Source organism: Vespula pensylvanica, chromosome 4 (genome assembly GCF_014466175.1).
Source record: "Vespula pensylvanica isolate Volc-1 chromosome 4, ASM1446617v1, whole genome shotgun sequence".
Classification (NCBI taxonomy): domain Eukaryota; kingdom Metazoa; phylum Arthropoda; class Insecta; order Hymenoptera; family Vespidae; genus Vespula; species Vespula pensylvanica.
The window spans coordinates 2,865,963-2,880,813 of NC_057688.1; the positions used below are offsets into that span (position 1 = coordinate 2,865,963).

General features: G+C 28.7%; 2 protein-coding genes and 1 long non-coding RNA gene across 4 annotated transcripts in view; 1 reads left to right on the forward strand and 2 right to left on the reverse strand.

The window, feature by feature from the left end:
• The window catches only part of LOC122628984 (pyrokinin-1 receptor-like), a 16,009-nt gene extending 8,766 nt beyond the window's left edge, over nucleotides 1-7,243 (forward strand). The window contains exons 2-3 of the mRNA XM_043811938.1: nucleotides 4,304-4,530; nucleotides 6,468-7,243. Of these exons, the coding sequence (XP_043667873.1) occupies nucleotides 4,304-4,530; nucleotides 6,468-7,067 (827 nt within the window). The 3' untranslated portion in view covers nucleotides 7,068-7,243. The remainder of the gene's footprint in view (nucleotides 1-4,303; nucleotides 4,531-6,467) is intronic.
• Nucleotides 3,813-5,358, reverse strand: LOC122628989. The gene is made up of 2 exons (XR_006327164.1): nucleotides 5,320-5,358; nucleotides 3,813-4,594 (listed from the first exon to the last, which is right to left on the reverse strand). It is a non-coding gene; the product is annotated as an uncharacterized LOC122628989 (long non-coding RNA).
• A 2,437-nt stretch (nucleotides 7,244-9,680) lies between the features above and the next one.
• Nucleotides 9,681-12,259, reverse strand: LOC122628986 (sorting nexin-4-like). 2 transcript variants are annotated; one of them, XM_043811942.1, is made up of 10 exons: nucleotides 12,059-12,259; nucleotides 11,603-11,709; nucleotides 11,274-11,490; nucleotides 11,088-11,193; nucleotides 10,901-11,010; nucleotides 10,690-10,827; nucleotides 10,325-10,535; nucleotides 10,084-10,216; nucleotides 9,880-9,994; nucleotides 9,681-9,768 (listed from the first exon to the last, which is right to left on the reverse strand). In XM_043811942.1, the coding sequence occupies exons 1-10, from the start codon at nucleotides 12,134-12,136 to the stop codon at nucleotides 9,718-9,720; spliced, it is 1,266 nt and encodes a 421-aa protein (XP_043667877.1). In that variant the 5' UTR covers nucleotides 12,137-12,259; the 3' UTR covers nucleotides 9,681-9,717. The 2 variants fall into 2 exon arrangements, with proteins under 2 accessions (XP_043667877.1, XP_043667878.1); XM_043811943.1 differs by lacking the exon at nucleotides 12,059-12,259 and adding an exon at nucleotides 11,840-11,883.
• Nucleotides 12,260-14,851: the final 2,592 nt, after the last annotated feature.

The window sequence follows — 14,851 nt, forward strand, 5'->3', positions numbered from 1 at the left end:
TATATATATATATATATATATATATATATATATATATATATATATGAACGAGTTTGTGAAACTCGCCCAGAAGAAATGAGCGAATAAATAATATTTTTACGTCTTAAATGTTTTCTAGTCTACGGTCATCAAAAAAAAGATTAACAAAGAAAGAAAAAGAGAAAGAGAGAGAAATAAAAAAGGCATAGTAAAGAACCACGATTTATTAATTTGTTATTTGTGTTGAATTATGTATAATAATTTTTTAATTCGTTTAATCTTATTCACGATTATATATATATATATATATATATATATATATATATTTATAGATTTTTTATACAGTGTCTAGATAAATAACGTGACAAACGAGATGATTCCTTATAAAAAAAAGAAGAAGAAAATATAGAATAGAAATTTTTTCGTTCAATTTTTAAGAAAATCTATTACGTAGGCATTTAATTGTAACTAATTGTATGTAAAATATGATTTACCGTGCGACCTCGTGTATATTATATATTTTTAAGTACAAAATATTTATCTCTGTCTTTGCAAGTCTCTTGAGTTAAATTATATTATTCTGCACAGTCTTCGCTACTATACTTTCGTAGTAGTATATAAAATTCCTTTTTTCTTTTTTTTTTTTTTTAAAGAGAATGGAAAAAACCCTCGGTAATATTATGCGCATGTGTATAGGAACACATATCTCAAAAGTTTTTGACGGCCGAACTTTAGAATAAATTATATCGTTTTGTTGAGTGAAGCAGCCGAAAAGAGTAGTTGGCGACAAAAAAATGTTATAACACGAATATAAATGATACAGATACAACTCTTATCAAGTACGTAGATATTCCAGTCACGAAGAATACTCTGTCCTATAATTTCATTTCTTTTTTTTTCTTTTTGCTATCTTTTTCTCTTCTTCTCCGTGGAACATCTTCGTCAATCTTTGTTTACAAGAATCGCAAGAGGACAGTTGACCTTTCCTTTTTTTCTCACTAAAAATAATTTCTCGAATTTATCATATAAAAAAGACTATTTTCCTTTTTTGAAATCTTCCACTGCATGATTTGTTAGGATCACTAAGATTTTTTTTTTATTTAGAACCATGAAATATATTTACAAAGTTAGCCATTAAAATCTGAATATACACTGTATATAGTTTGAGGCGGAATTGATGATAGGAAAACATTGTAGAGGAAAATTTTTTATTGTTTATGAAGCTCTATCATCTTGTAGTTTGACTTATTTTTTAACTGGAACTTTACGTCGTTCTTTTTTTTATAAATTAATTGCCCGCGCCATTCTGAATAAAAAAAGTATTAAGCTACAAAATATCGTAAAGTATTTAGTTCGCGAGGTATTTTGAAAAAATATCTGGTGATTAAAACAGCTCTAACGAATCATATCTTCTCTTTTTTATTAATGTTAGAAAAAAATTTGAAATGAAAAATATAATGGTTCTACATATTCACGATTATATTTTGATTCGCAAGTGTACGTACTATTATAAATTAAATATTATTATATACTAACATTAAAGAGCATATAGTACCTATTTTAATTGTATATTATTATATATATTTTACATATATTTTATATACTATATATAATAATTATATATACTTTTAAGAATTAATATTGCAATGTGCATACATTTTTTCCTGCGCGATTGACAGTTCCACTTATTTATAAAAATATTTTCTATTAAAACTGAGAAAAAATAATCGTCCATATTACGAGAAAAAACGGAACTAGAAGAAAATAGAAAAACAGTTTAATGACTCACAAAATACATAGTTCGATGATGTTAAAATAAGGCTACTGATATAGAGAATATAGAGAATACAGATTTAAAAAGAAAAAACATAACAACAAACATCACGTTTCTTCCTTTCATCCATTTGAAAATAATCCCGATGTATATAATCCTAAATAATGCCAATGGGATTATCTTGGCAATAAAGGCTGCAACGATCGATTCGAATCAAAGAAGAGAAAAATAGAACTCGCAAATCTTTCTCCCTCTTTCTCTCGATTCTGCTATCCTGTTACAATAGATATATCGAATCGGAACGAGCTTAAATTAAAACGTTAGATACATATTATATACTTCGTTTTTCATTTCGTTATTTTTTTCTTTTTCCTTTCTATCGAATCATATCGATTTATTTCTCTATAATGTTATTTGTTTTCGATAAGAAGAAGCTTATTCCATAAAATATAAGATTAAAAGAAAAGTAGGTTTCATCTACATTTTATATTCAGTTATATTATTTCTTGTTAATAAATATTATTAACATTAACAAGTTTAATAATTCGTTCATTATATATAAAATATTATTTATTAACTTGTACAGTATTTAAAAAAGTAATAAGAATATGTTATAAAGAAATATATAATAAGTGTTATAAATTTAGTTATAGTAATGTATATATATTAAGTTTATTCAGTATCTTATTAACGTTCACAAATTTATTAAAATTAAAAGATATTAGCCAAGAAAGATCAATTATTAATAACCATCGAAATTAATTAAAAACGTACAAATAAATAAAATCTTCGTTCCAAGTACTTCATTATCGTTCAAAAATCCATTGAAATCGAAAAACAATTATTGACTTATTCGACAGTATTGATTGTCATTAAACATTGTTCAAAACGAGACAAACATTCGGTTTAATTTTTATACAAAAAATTTATTGAACAACTATTCAAACGTATCGAATATTTCCCTTCTATTTTATTTCTATGTTAAAATATCGACGTATTATTTTCCCTTAAATGACAACGAAAAAGAAAGAAAAAGAAACAGATTAATATAAAAAATAAAAAAGTAAAAAAAACCAATATGTTCAATTTCGTATCGCTTGTCATCGAAAAAGTAAAATGAGTGGGATTAAACCGAGAGCTCGATTTCCACATCGGAAATGCGAGTATTGTTCGGAGGAGGAAGGGAGGGTATAAAGGTGGAATGAAGTCAAAGGGAGGTCAAGCCTTAATTTGTCTGGCCGGTGAAAAGGAAGCGGTATAACGAATGAAAAAGGGGAAGAATGACCGTGGTAAGAATTTCTGATTAAATTCTCAAAAAATGTCGACGACAACAATGAAAACAGCAATGAATAATTCGCGAATTACTCATCAAAACTCATAAAACGAATCGTAGTAGTTGCATCGCGATTATCGTGACGTTCTTCATGTTGTTGACTTCTCTATCCTGTTATTGTTCTTTTTATTTTTCTTTATCTCTATCAAAAAGCAAATTCACTTAAAAAATTTATTACTTTTCTATCTATTTTTACATTAATTATAATAATATACTATATCGTTATCGTTCAGAAATCAATAATTTAATAATTTAAAGAAATTTAATCTGTTAGTTGTCTTGTAACTTTTGATAATTTTTAGTTCTTCTTCTTTTATTTTTTATTAACTACTTTTATGATCATTAAACTTCTATATTAATACTTTGTAGATAAGATATTTGTTCGTTAACAATGTGTGTCTTTTGTATTTAATAGCTATATAATTATATCTAATTATATTCCAATTTAATATAGTTATATATCCCAAAAGAATTGGATAAAAAAACAAACTCGAAAAAATTGCGAATCCAGAAGATTGTGAAATAGCTTTTTAGAAAGAATAAGTTATATACTTACCTTAACAATTTTCTTTAATGCTTGATACGTAATATCATTAATTTAATCTTTTTGACACCGTTTTAACTCGTTTGTGAAAAATATTTCATTTACATCAATACCAATAGAATGACTACAGATTTCGTAATTCATTATAATTACCTTGAGATAAATAACTATAAGGAATCATGTTTCGGATTACACACTTGATTTATTGATCACACGTAATCGAATATCCTCCACAAGTTAGTGATTTATCAGAATCGTTTGCAATTCAATAGTAGAGAAAAAGATGAAATATTTTGTTTATTAATCCTTTGACATACAAAAACATCTGGGATGTCATTTGTTTATGTCGTTACAAACATTAACTTGTCTCTGAAACTACGACAGTTTTATGCCGATTAAATTTGTTTAAATATGAAATAATATTTTTTTAAAACACTGAGTTTCATTTTATTTGTACGTCAAAATATTAACAAATCAAAGAACTCGACGTATAATATTTCTCCGTAAGTTTCAAATAGTAATTTCTTATTATAAAAATAAAAAAATAAATAAATAAATAAATAAATAAAAATAAAAATAAAAAATAACAGAAAAAAACGATTAACATTTATCTCCTATCAAGAATAACATTAATATGTATTTTATATAAATGTATGCTCTTGCATAATTTTAGTTGCAGTTGTCGTCGCATTCTTCATCTGCTGGGCACCATTTCACGTTCAACGATTGATCGCCATTTATGGCACCAACAGCGAGGACCACTTCACGTCTCACAGTAGATGGATAGAGTCTCTTTATCTATTGATGACCTACGTGTCTGGAGTCCTGTATTATGTCTCCACGACTATCAATCCGATTCTTTATAACATCATGTCGAATAAATTTCGAGTAGCTTTCATGGTGAGTAAAAGAATCATCGCGAGATCGTTCATTGGTTTATTTTTCTTTTTCTTTTGTGAGCCATCTTGAATGATCAATCATATATTAAATAAAATCGAATTACTTTTCGAAATAACATCCAAAGTTATCTTGTCACAAAGTTTTTTAGTTGCACGACTGTTTTCCCAAAATTGTAATAAAAAGTACGAAAAATGATTTGGACAAAACAAGAGAAAGAAAGAGAGAAAGAGAGGTGGAGGGTGTAAAAAGCTAAAGGGTTTTTATATCAGCATACTTTTTTATTAGAATAAATTTTCTTTTACTCTAAGTTAGATGATGTATGGTCTTCAGGAATAAAAGTGATGGAAGTTATTTCGTGAAGATAAAGAAGTAAAAAAAAAAAGATAAAAAATGAAAGTCAAAGGGAAAAGAAAAAAAAAGAAAAAAGTGCAATTTTATAAACTGTTCCGTATTTTCATCGTTCAAATAAAACACCATAATCATGATAAAACAGTTGACGATATTTTTATCAACTGTATCTATCAGGATATCATTCGTAGTTTGAATGCATAACTTGTAAATCGAAATATCGAATTTATGGATATATCATGTAAAACCTGAACAAAGTTCTGACAATGATTCGCAAATATGATTTTATTTCTTTGAATAACTTCCATTCTATACATTATCAATAAAATTTTATGGTTAACACGATTTACGAAAACGATTTATAAAAATATTTTCCGGATGGAAACTTTCTACTTATATCGAATCTCAAATACGACAATTTCTATACATACGTATACATACATTTTCTTAACTTCTTCCAAAATTCAACATTCATAAAATAGATATTAACTTGCATATATATATATATATATATATTTATTTATTTTATATATTTATGAGAAAAAATATAAGATCAGACTTCTCTTTTTCCATTATGTTTTTTCTTTCCTTTTCTTTTTTTCTTTACTTCTCGGTTCTTATTTCTTTTTTTATTTCTTATCTCGGTTTTTCACACAGCCTCAATGCGTTGATAGGAAAGATATATAGTACGGAATAAATCGATCAGTCGAAGAGACTTATTGATCATTATGCAAACCTTCAAATAGAAAAAAAAAAGGAAAAAGGATGTATGTAAATCATTATGATATAATGATAAATCAATTAAACAAGGAGTTAACTTAGGAAGTATCCTTTGTTCTGATCGATATTAGCACTTATTATTAAATAAATTTGTATCAAAATTAAATAAAATTTTTTCGATTTAATTTCTATCGATTGAATGTTTAGAGTGAATTTATGTCACGTTATATGTTTGATTTTCTTCGCACGAAACGATATGAAATATAATGAAAATTCGTCGACCAAAGTATAAAAACAGGTTTCGCCTTTTTGAAATGTACTTCACGAATAGAAATTACATTAGAATTGTTCACTTGTAGCCCGAGCGTTCTGAGAAGATATTCGAACCGAGGAAAACTAAATCTTAGAGAATCTGAAACGATATGGAAATAAGATCGAACGTGCTCGGAAATTTCTTTCGTCGTGTCCCTTTCTCATTCTAATGACTTTCTTTCGATTTTACCACGACGAAGTGATTAAAAAAATGTCGATGAAATTAATCTAAAGGAAAGAAGAAATACGACGTACCAGAGAGAAAGACTTGATTATCTGAACTTTAATTGATTTTTTATCGGAACTTTAATTAAATATTGATCAGCTAAGAATATGAGAAAGCTCGTTAAAGAATTTTCTTTGTTTCTTACAATTTGATCACATTGTTAAATCTTGTCAGACTTTATTTTTTTTGAATTAGATACTTCTATATTTTTCTATTACAATTTCATTAGGACATAATAATACGACGCATCTTAATATTATTATCATATTTCTATTAAGTTCGAAAAGATCTATGAAAAATAAAATAATATAAAAATTTCGTTCTCCAACAGGAAACATTATCAAAGAGCTGTAGGATGTCTACTCTTAGGCAAAATCAGCGTTTTTACTCGAGTCTATCCCGTTCGCAACAAAAGACAGTAGGTTCTAAGATGGCAGCAACAACAGGAACAGGCATGGTGCAAGATAGTACAGAGTGTTCTGGAAATTCGGCACGAGATGATAGTCCACGTCGTTCTTTTCAATCATCGGCTATCTTGGAAAGGCCATCGGAACGAACAACGGAGTTATACGTAAACGAAAAGACGAAACGAGGAACGAAAAATTCAAAAATGATTAAGATAAAAGAAAAATGTTCTTCCTCTGAGAATAAATCGAACGATGATCGATCGAACAATGAACTTAGGCGGCCTGAATCAACGAGATATACAACTCTCAAAGTTATGAAAGTCGATACTCCAGAAAACAAATGGCGACGTTTTTTTAAATGGCTACCTGGTTTGAAACATTTAAAATTTTCACGAAGACCAAATTATTCATTGTCTCGTGACGACGACACACCGAACGTTCTCAATAACAATCGTCAGTGCGAATTTTCAATGACCTTGTGGAATATACACGAGGGCAACGAGCAAGATCGCGTTAGAAAGTAAATACGTGTTTTACAAAAATGCTCGTTCATTTTTCGACTATAAATTCTCGATACGTACGTAATATTAATAATGAAACTCTGCAAATAAGTATCTCGATAATTTTGTTTTCTGAAAGAAAACTTATAGAGAAAAATAAACTTCAATCGGTATAGTGTCAATTTCAAGTCTAATAATATATATATATATATATATATATATATATATATATATATATTAATAATATTAGTGTGTGTGTTTGTGTGTGTATAAATTAATATCACTCATAATAAATTAATCGCGCGAATGTTTTCGACACAAATTCTGTAAAAGCAAAAATTCTTGAAATGACAATTACTCGCTGTGATAGTTAGGAAATACGTGATAAAGATTCATCATTAGGTGTAGAAGTATAATGTAAAGAGAAAAATGAAATAACATCTTATTGAGAAGATCATTAACGCTAATTAATAACACTCGAGATATGATTTGTAATGAACTTTAGTTTCCATATTCAATAACTGCATCATCATTCCGAGGACTGAACATTCTCGAACTAAGAACACGATATCACGTATAACATCTGCAATAGTTGGATAAAAGAGAGTGAACGCAATCTGCAGAAAATTATAATGTTTTTTTAAATAGCTTGGGAAGGAAAATCGATCGGCTTTAAACCAGCCTTCGTATTTCCCTTTAAGTTCGTTCTAATTTTTACATTCACATTTAAAGCTCAACATGGATATGTTATTATCCTTATAAATTATACATTATGTTGGAAATGTATACACGTAGTATAACACTAGTTTACGAAATTTTTCATAAATAATTTTCTTTTTTTTTGTCAATAAAAATGATCTCTCTCTCTCTCTCTCTCTCTCTCTCTCTCTATCGATCTATCTATCTATCTATCTATCTATCTATCTATCTATCTATCTATCTATCTATCTATCTATCTATCTATCTATCTATCTATCTATCTATCTATCTATTTATCTCTACTATGTTTATTCATATATTGTAAATAACCATTAAAGAAAATAATTTTTATAAAGTTAATATCAACTAAGGATCTGAGAATATGTATAAAAATTAATATTTTTAATGTAAATATATAATCGTACGTTTTAAGATATTTTAGATCTCTGGCATTCTCCTTTCCTTCATTGAATATAGATTAACAAAAAAAAAGGAAAAGAAACTTGTCGTTGACAAAGTAGTAAGTAAAGAGTAAAATACACTGAAGTAAAGAATACGTCAAGGAAAAAAAAATATTACGTTAACTAATAAGCGCACGTATCATTTATCATCTTACAAACATTACACCATATAATGCTTAACAGCACATCGATTATATTGTACGAAGGTCATAGTGTCACAGAAACAAGTTGGCAAACGAAGAATTAAAAAAAGCAGAAAACGAAAAAAAAAAATCTCTATTTTTGTCGTAAAAATAAAAAACTCTAACGTATAATAATGAGCTCTGAGAATGTTATTATTATTATTTTTTTTTTATATAAGACTAAAAGAAACATATTTATTTTGTGTGATATTAAAAAAGAGATATACGTGAATATGAAAAAACTTATAACGAAAGGATAAATAAAGACGTGTTTAATAAATGAATAAAAGCATCATTTTTGTGGTACTCTTTCTCTATAGGTCATATATATGTATATATTCAATGACAATAAAGGTTCGAAACATTGTGACATATGTATAGGAGATTGTCTTACGATGCCTGATGGAGACAAAAGTCAAAAAGAATTTATAATGAAATCCACGATCGTGGATTTGTTATTATTTATTTATTTTTTTATAAAATTATTCATTTCAATCAGGCATCGTTTACTTGCTTAAAGCACTGAAGGTTACATATTGAACTTGTAAAAATACACTTAGTAAAATGAGTAACATTTGTCTTTGAAGAAAACAATGATATATAGATTTGGAATTATTTTCTACGTTAAATACAACAAAGTTTGTTTATATAACAGAAATACGGAAAGATACGAATATATGGTGACCTTGACCGTGCACAAATTTAATTAAACGATTGTTTTATAGTAAATGAAACACAAACGATTATTTCACCATTATTAAGAAAAACGATGAAAAAAAAGACAAAAGAAAAAGAAAAGTATTGACAAATTTGGTATGTCATGTGATATCGAGCAAAAGTTTTTATGCAAATTTATCGAGCAAAAGTAATTTGCGAATTTTGCAAGTAAATGTACTATCAAATGTGATAATGTTTTCACATATTTAACCCGATTAAAATATGTCGTCTTAATATAATAATATTTTTTTTCCGTTCGGCTAAATGCATATAAATACGAAATAACATTGTACCATAAATTTACCAACCCAAACGCGATGGTAATAGTATACATATATGCGTGTGTGCGTACATAATAACGCGCGCGCACACACCCATAAGGGATTAAATTAATAATAAAAAAATTCTTATATATCAATAATATTAATAAGCGTACAGTTCAGTGAATTCATAAATATAGAAATATATGTGTGTGTGTGTGTGTATGTATGTGTGTGTGTATATATATATATATATATATATATATATATATACACATATATACATCACACGAAAAATTGGAATGATTATTTTTTTTCACATCGATTAGAAATCGCACCTTGAAATTATTTTTACTTACGGTATACTTTCCAGACATTCCTTAATATGCTGCCAAGTTTGGAGACTCTGCAATTAGTGGTAACAATAGTATTAAGTAATTGATACATAAATTTACAAATGAATATCATCAATTTTCTTTGATGTATACATAACATTTTATACAGATAGAACTCTTACCTTTCTAGCTAGTTTAAATTGTAGAACACAATAAGCTGCCAACGTTTCTCTTAAATCGATGACCTTTTGATGTTGAAATCTTTCTATATCAACCATAGCCTTATTGGAAAAGGATCTGCACATATGTTTAATATATAATAATTATTATTTTATTCTATAAATTCAGAATCATAGAATGATAAAAATATATATATATGTATATACTTCAAATCCTCATCGACTTGTTTCACGATCTCATTCTGTTGTGTAATTCTATGCTCCAATCGAAGAATTTTTAACTCTCGTACTTCTTCGGTATCGACTGATCCAAAAAGTCTGGACATTAATCCTGCTTTTCCTGTACATTTTCCATGTGTATTATAATCATACATTCTCATAAGACACTAAAATGTTGTACGCTTTATATATATATATATACATATATTCACGATTTTATAAAATATACCTTGTATCACTCTATCTTTTTGCTCGCACGCAGCTATCAGTGCATCCTGAGCTTCATCTCTAGCTACCTGTAAAGCTTCTCTTCGTCTAACTACAGCTTGCAAAGCTGAAGCTCCAAAGAGCCATTCCTTCAATTGATCCGCTATAAGTTCTTCTTCTTCAAGTGTGGTATCAATTGTAGCTGCTAATGAATCCAAGTAATGGCCTGATTTCTAAGAAAATATGCTGTAATGCAGTGTGCTTACAATCATCTAATTATTTTTAATACATTTTCATATTGTAGGTGCATAACAGCATCTGTTTAAAAGTTTTAACACCCATACTTTAACAATAAGATATCATACATGTATATAAAATTATTGTTACCTGTAAACCATCTCCCATTTCTTTCTCTATAGCACTCCATTCACTAAACACACGGCCATAATTAGCATGTAATTTATATAAACTATATTGCTTTTCCACAAGGCGAGCTCGTACTCTAAGAAGATTGCAGAGATTGTTCTAAAAAATATTATATACTTTTAGAAGTATTATATTTGATAAATTCGTAATATTTGAACTAATAAAACTTTACCTGAAGTTCAATTCCATAATTCTTTAATGTTTCAAATCGTTTATCTGGTTTTCTTAAACGAACAGCTACACTGAGAGCTTTTAACTTGGACTCTGCTAAACGTAAATAACCTACAAGATAAAATCAGATTATACTTAACACCATGGCAAATAGAAAAATAATTTCAGTAAAGTAATTTGTTACTCACTTATCTCTTGAATATGTTCCCTCCAACCCTCCCTTTGTTGTAAAAATCCCATAAAGTGTTCATTTTGAGAAAGTACAGGATGAGATGCTACTCTTAGTAAGAAATTCTACATATAATAAGAAAGATAAGAAAATTTAATTAAGAAATAAAAAACAATAAAATTAGTTAAAATTATGAGTGCCATACCTCTAATCCTGCTCTTCGTCGGTCTACAAAATCTGGATCAAAAGTATCTGTTGTAACTTTCTGCCATGCGTATAATACCCTTTTCTCTGGCAATGGTGGTAAAACAATATATGGATATGCAATGTCTAAGTATGTTCTTAATAATTCAAAATCAGTATAACGTCTCCATAAAGAACTTGTAGTACTTAGAGCACCCTTGAAATTAGAATCTGTAACTCTATGAAAGCATGCATCTTTTAACTTGTATTTTGCTTCTAAATCTTAACTACTTTAATACATATTCTACAATATGTATGATTTTGTTGTCGAATAAATAACCTTATACATACTTGGTTTCAACAAGGTACACAGTATAGAATTCTCTTAAATTTAATGGTCCATTAGGTCGCTTTTCAGCTTCTATTATTGAAATTTCCATATGATCCAATAGGGAATCCTAAAATAACAGTTTCATATAAATAACTTTAATTTATATTATACAATTAATTTCGTTCAATAGGAAAAAAAAAATTATATAATTAAATTATATAAAAATTAATCGAAAATAATACTTAATAATACTTAACAACTCAAAGTGTTTCACAATGAATATCTTTTAAAACTCCGTACAATCCGAAAGAAGTGACTACCAACAAAATCAATATCGTATATACATACACAGTCAATAAACATAACACGTTTATACTTTATATGGAGCGAAGGGTAATGAACGTATTGATTTTACACATAGATTTGCTGGAATAAAATATAGCACGCACGTATACATGTTAAAAATATATGTGTACCTCTTTTGATGCCTCCGAAGTGCTCATATTTGCATTCGCCTCGTTACAATAATTACCGTTTTGAAAAACGTCTTCCATGACTCCGAACGTGAGATTTAACGGTTCGGTAAGATTGAGGACTCGTCAAACAGCTTTCATATCACTCCGTTACAGACGCGGAATAAAGCGGGATATGAAGGGACACGTACATGCAGGTTGACCAAATGTCAAACTTCAAGGGAGCCAAACTTAAACAATCTAAATCTTTAAACTGCAGGTAATAGATGGTACTGATATTATCACCGTATTGTAATAAAATTTTTACTCGATAACTTGGTAATTTTCGATAATGTTAAAAAATTTTAATTAATAGAAGTAATAAATGTAAAAATTAAAATTTTTAATGGAATTGATTTTTAAAAAATATTTATGAAATATTTAAAATAATATTGAGAATAATTTAAATGAAATCGATTGTAATTATTTCTGTCTTTGTTCTAGTTCAGGATGTTAGATGGCGGCACTGTCTTGTAGATAATATTGGCATCTATACTCGATCGGTAAATTATCCATGTACATGATAAGTTTTAAATATTTATCACAGACTATTAAACTAGCGCCACTTATGAGTAAAAACCAAGTATTTTATGTGATCAATCGGTAAGATTCTGATATAAACAAATTATTTAAAAACAAAATAATTGTTCGGACTATTACAAAATTATATTGACAATTTGCTGTAAATAATATCTTTTTAAAATTCACATCGAAGTTAGAATAAAATTAGATCCCTTTCTTTTTACAATAATCGATTAATTACAACGAAGAACGAACGAACGAAGTTTATCGTTTTCTTTGTAAAAAAAATCTCTAACTCTAATGACGTGAACAATAAAAAAAAAATAAGGAAATATGTATGTGGCGGAGCAAAGTTTGCGCTAATTTACCCATCGATCTCCATTAGAAAAGCGGCTTAATTATAGTACAAGCTCCGCGCGAAAATTCCCTATTACTTCCTCGCTCCCGTTCCTTCTCTGGCAGAAAGTTCAACTTCATAACCTTGGCGAGGAGAGATATAAATCTCGGGACTTTATCCGACCAACCTTTCTCTCCGCACCACGGCCATAATTTGAAAAACTTTCGACGGGACAAAAGTGAAGACTTTCCTTAAAAGTTTAAACTCTCTCTTCGTCGTCTTTGGGTTTAGACGCGGTGGTCTACCGGAGTGTTTGCCAGGGTGACACCCCGACAGTATTTCGTTCCCTTTGTCTCCCTTCCTATTACTTACATTACAATACCCGCTAGGACTGCCTTCATCATCTTTTTTTTTCTTTCTCTTTATATCCTTTACTTATCGAGGAACAATACTACCTGACTATAAAGAACGGTTTAAATCATTAGAAAACATAGAAAATTTATCTTCTTTTTACACCCTCTTTAATTATCCAGTCTTATTATTTTCAAAAAAAAAAAAGAAAGAAAAAAGATAACTGATTTAATTTAGTTCTATTGCGTCACAAGTACGTATACAAAATTATATCTCGGTGTATGTGATACATATACATATCCGTATACATACATACATAGACATTATTAATACGTGATGCGTAAAATGCATAATAAATAAACGACAAAGGGAAAAGAGAAATAAACAAGAATGTGCGTCGAGGTAGAGTATAGAAAAAGGGAGATTGGGGAGTTGGTTTGGAGTGAGATACATAGGACAAATAAATGGAAAGATAGAGAAAGCAGGAAGGGACAGAGATATTCGCCAATTTAATTAATATTTCGTTTATATGTCGTTTCTCGCGCCTTCGCCTCCCCCATCTCACCCCATCAGCATCGCTACCAACACTATCACCGCACTCTCACACTCACCCTCAACGTGCACTCGTCTCGTTCAATACAATTATACTAGGATATAGAGAAGAGAAGAGAAGAGAAGAGAAGAGAAGAGAAGAGAAGAGAAGAGATAGAGAAGAGAAGAGAAGAGAAGAGATAGAGAAGAGAAGAGAAGAGAAGAGAAGGGAAGGGAAGAGAAGAGAAGAGAAGAGAAGAGAAGAGAAGAGAAGAGAAGAGAAGAGAGAGAGAGAGAGAGAGAGAGAGAGAGAGAGAGAGAGAAAGTAATGCGGACACATCAATGAAACGGAGATTAGTAGGCGATTTGTGCATGAATACGTCGCGTACACGCCTATGCCCGCGCGCGCACTCTCTCGTACGGTTGTATGAGAAGGGTGATCGGGACAATACCGAATTGTCTGTATTTCAATTTAGCACGCCCATTGTTAGACATTAATATTATCGAGTTTGAAAATTGTTTCGCGTAATCCCTTTTCCGGGGGTTGAATAGTTTCATATATACATATATACAGTAAACACACGGATCAACATAAAATAGATTGATTTTCGAACAGATCACCTTAATCGATCTAGTTTTTGATGCTTTCTCTTTTTTGTATTTACAATTTTTTATCTTCATAAAATAACGCCATTATTTGTAAATTGCTTAAGAATTTATTTTGCTCGATATTGTGATCATTATAATTTTATTCGGAATTCTTATGTTGTGAATTCTCATAATTTATGATATTAATTTCATTGTCATATTCTTTTTGAAGAAACTAATTAAAATGTTATTTGTATTCTGAAATATAAGTTTTTTAATTTAATATAAAGAATTTAATAATTTAAAAAAGAAAAAAAGAAATTTACCTATAATACGTCAATATTTACAATAAAATTATTTCTATATTAATTCTCACTCTTTCAAGAATAATAAAGACAATCATACATTTCGTTTTACATTATTACTTG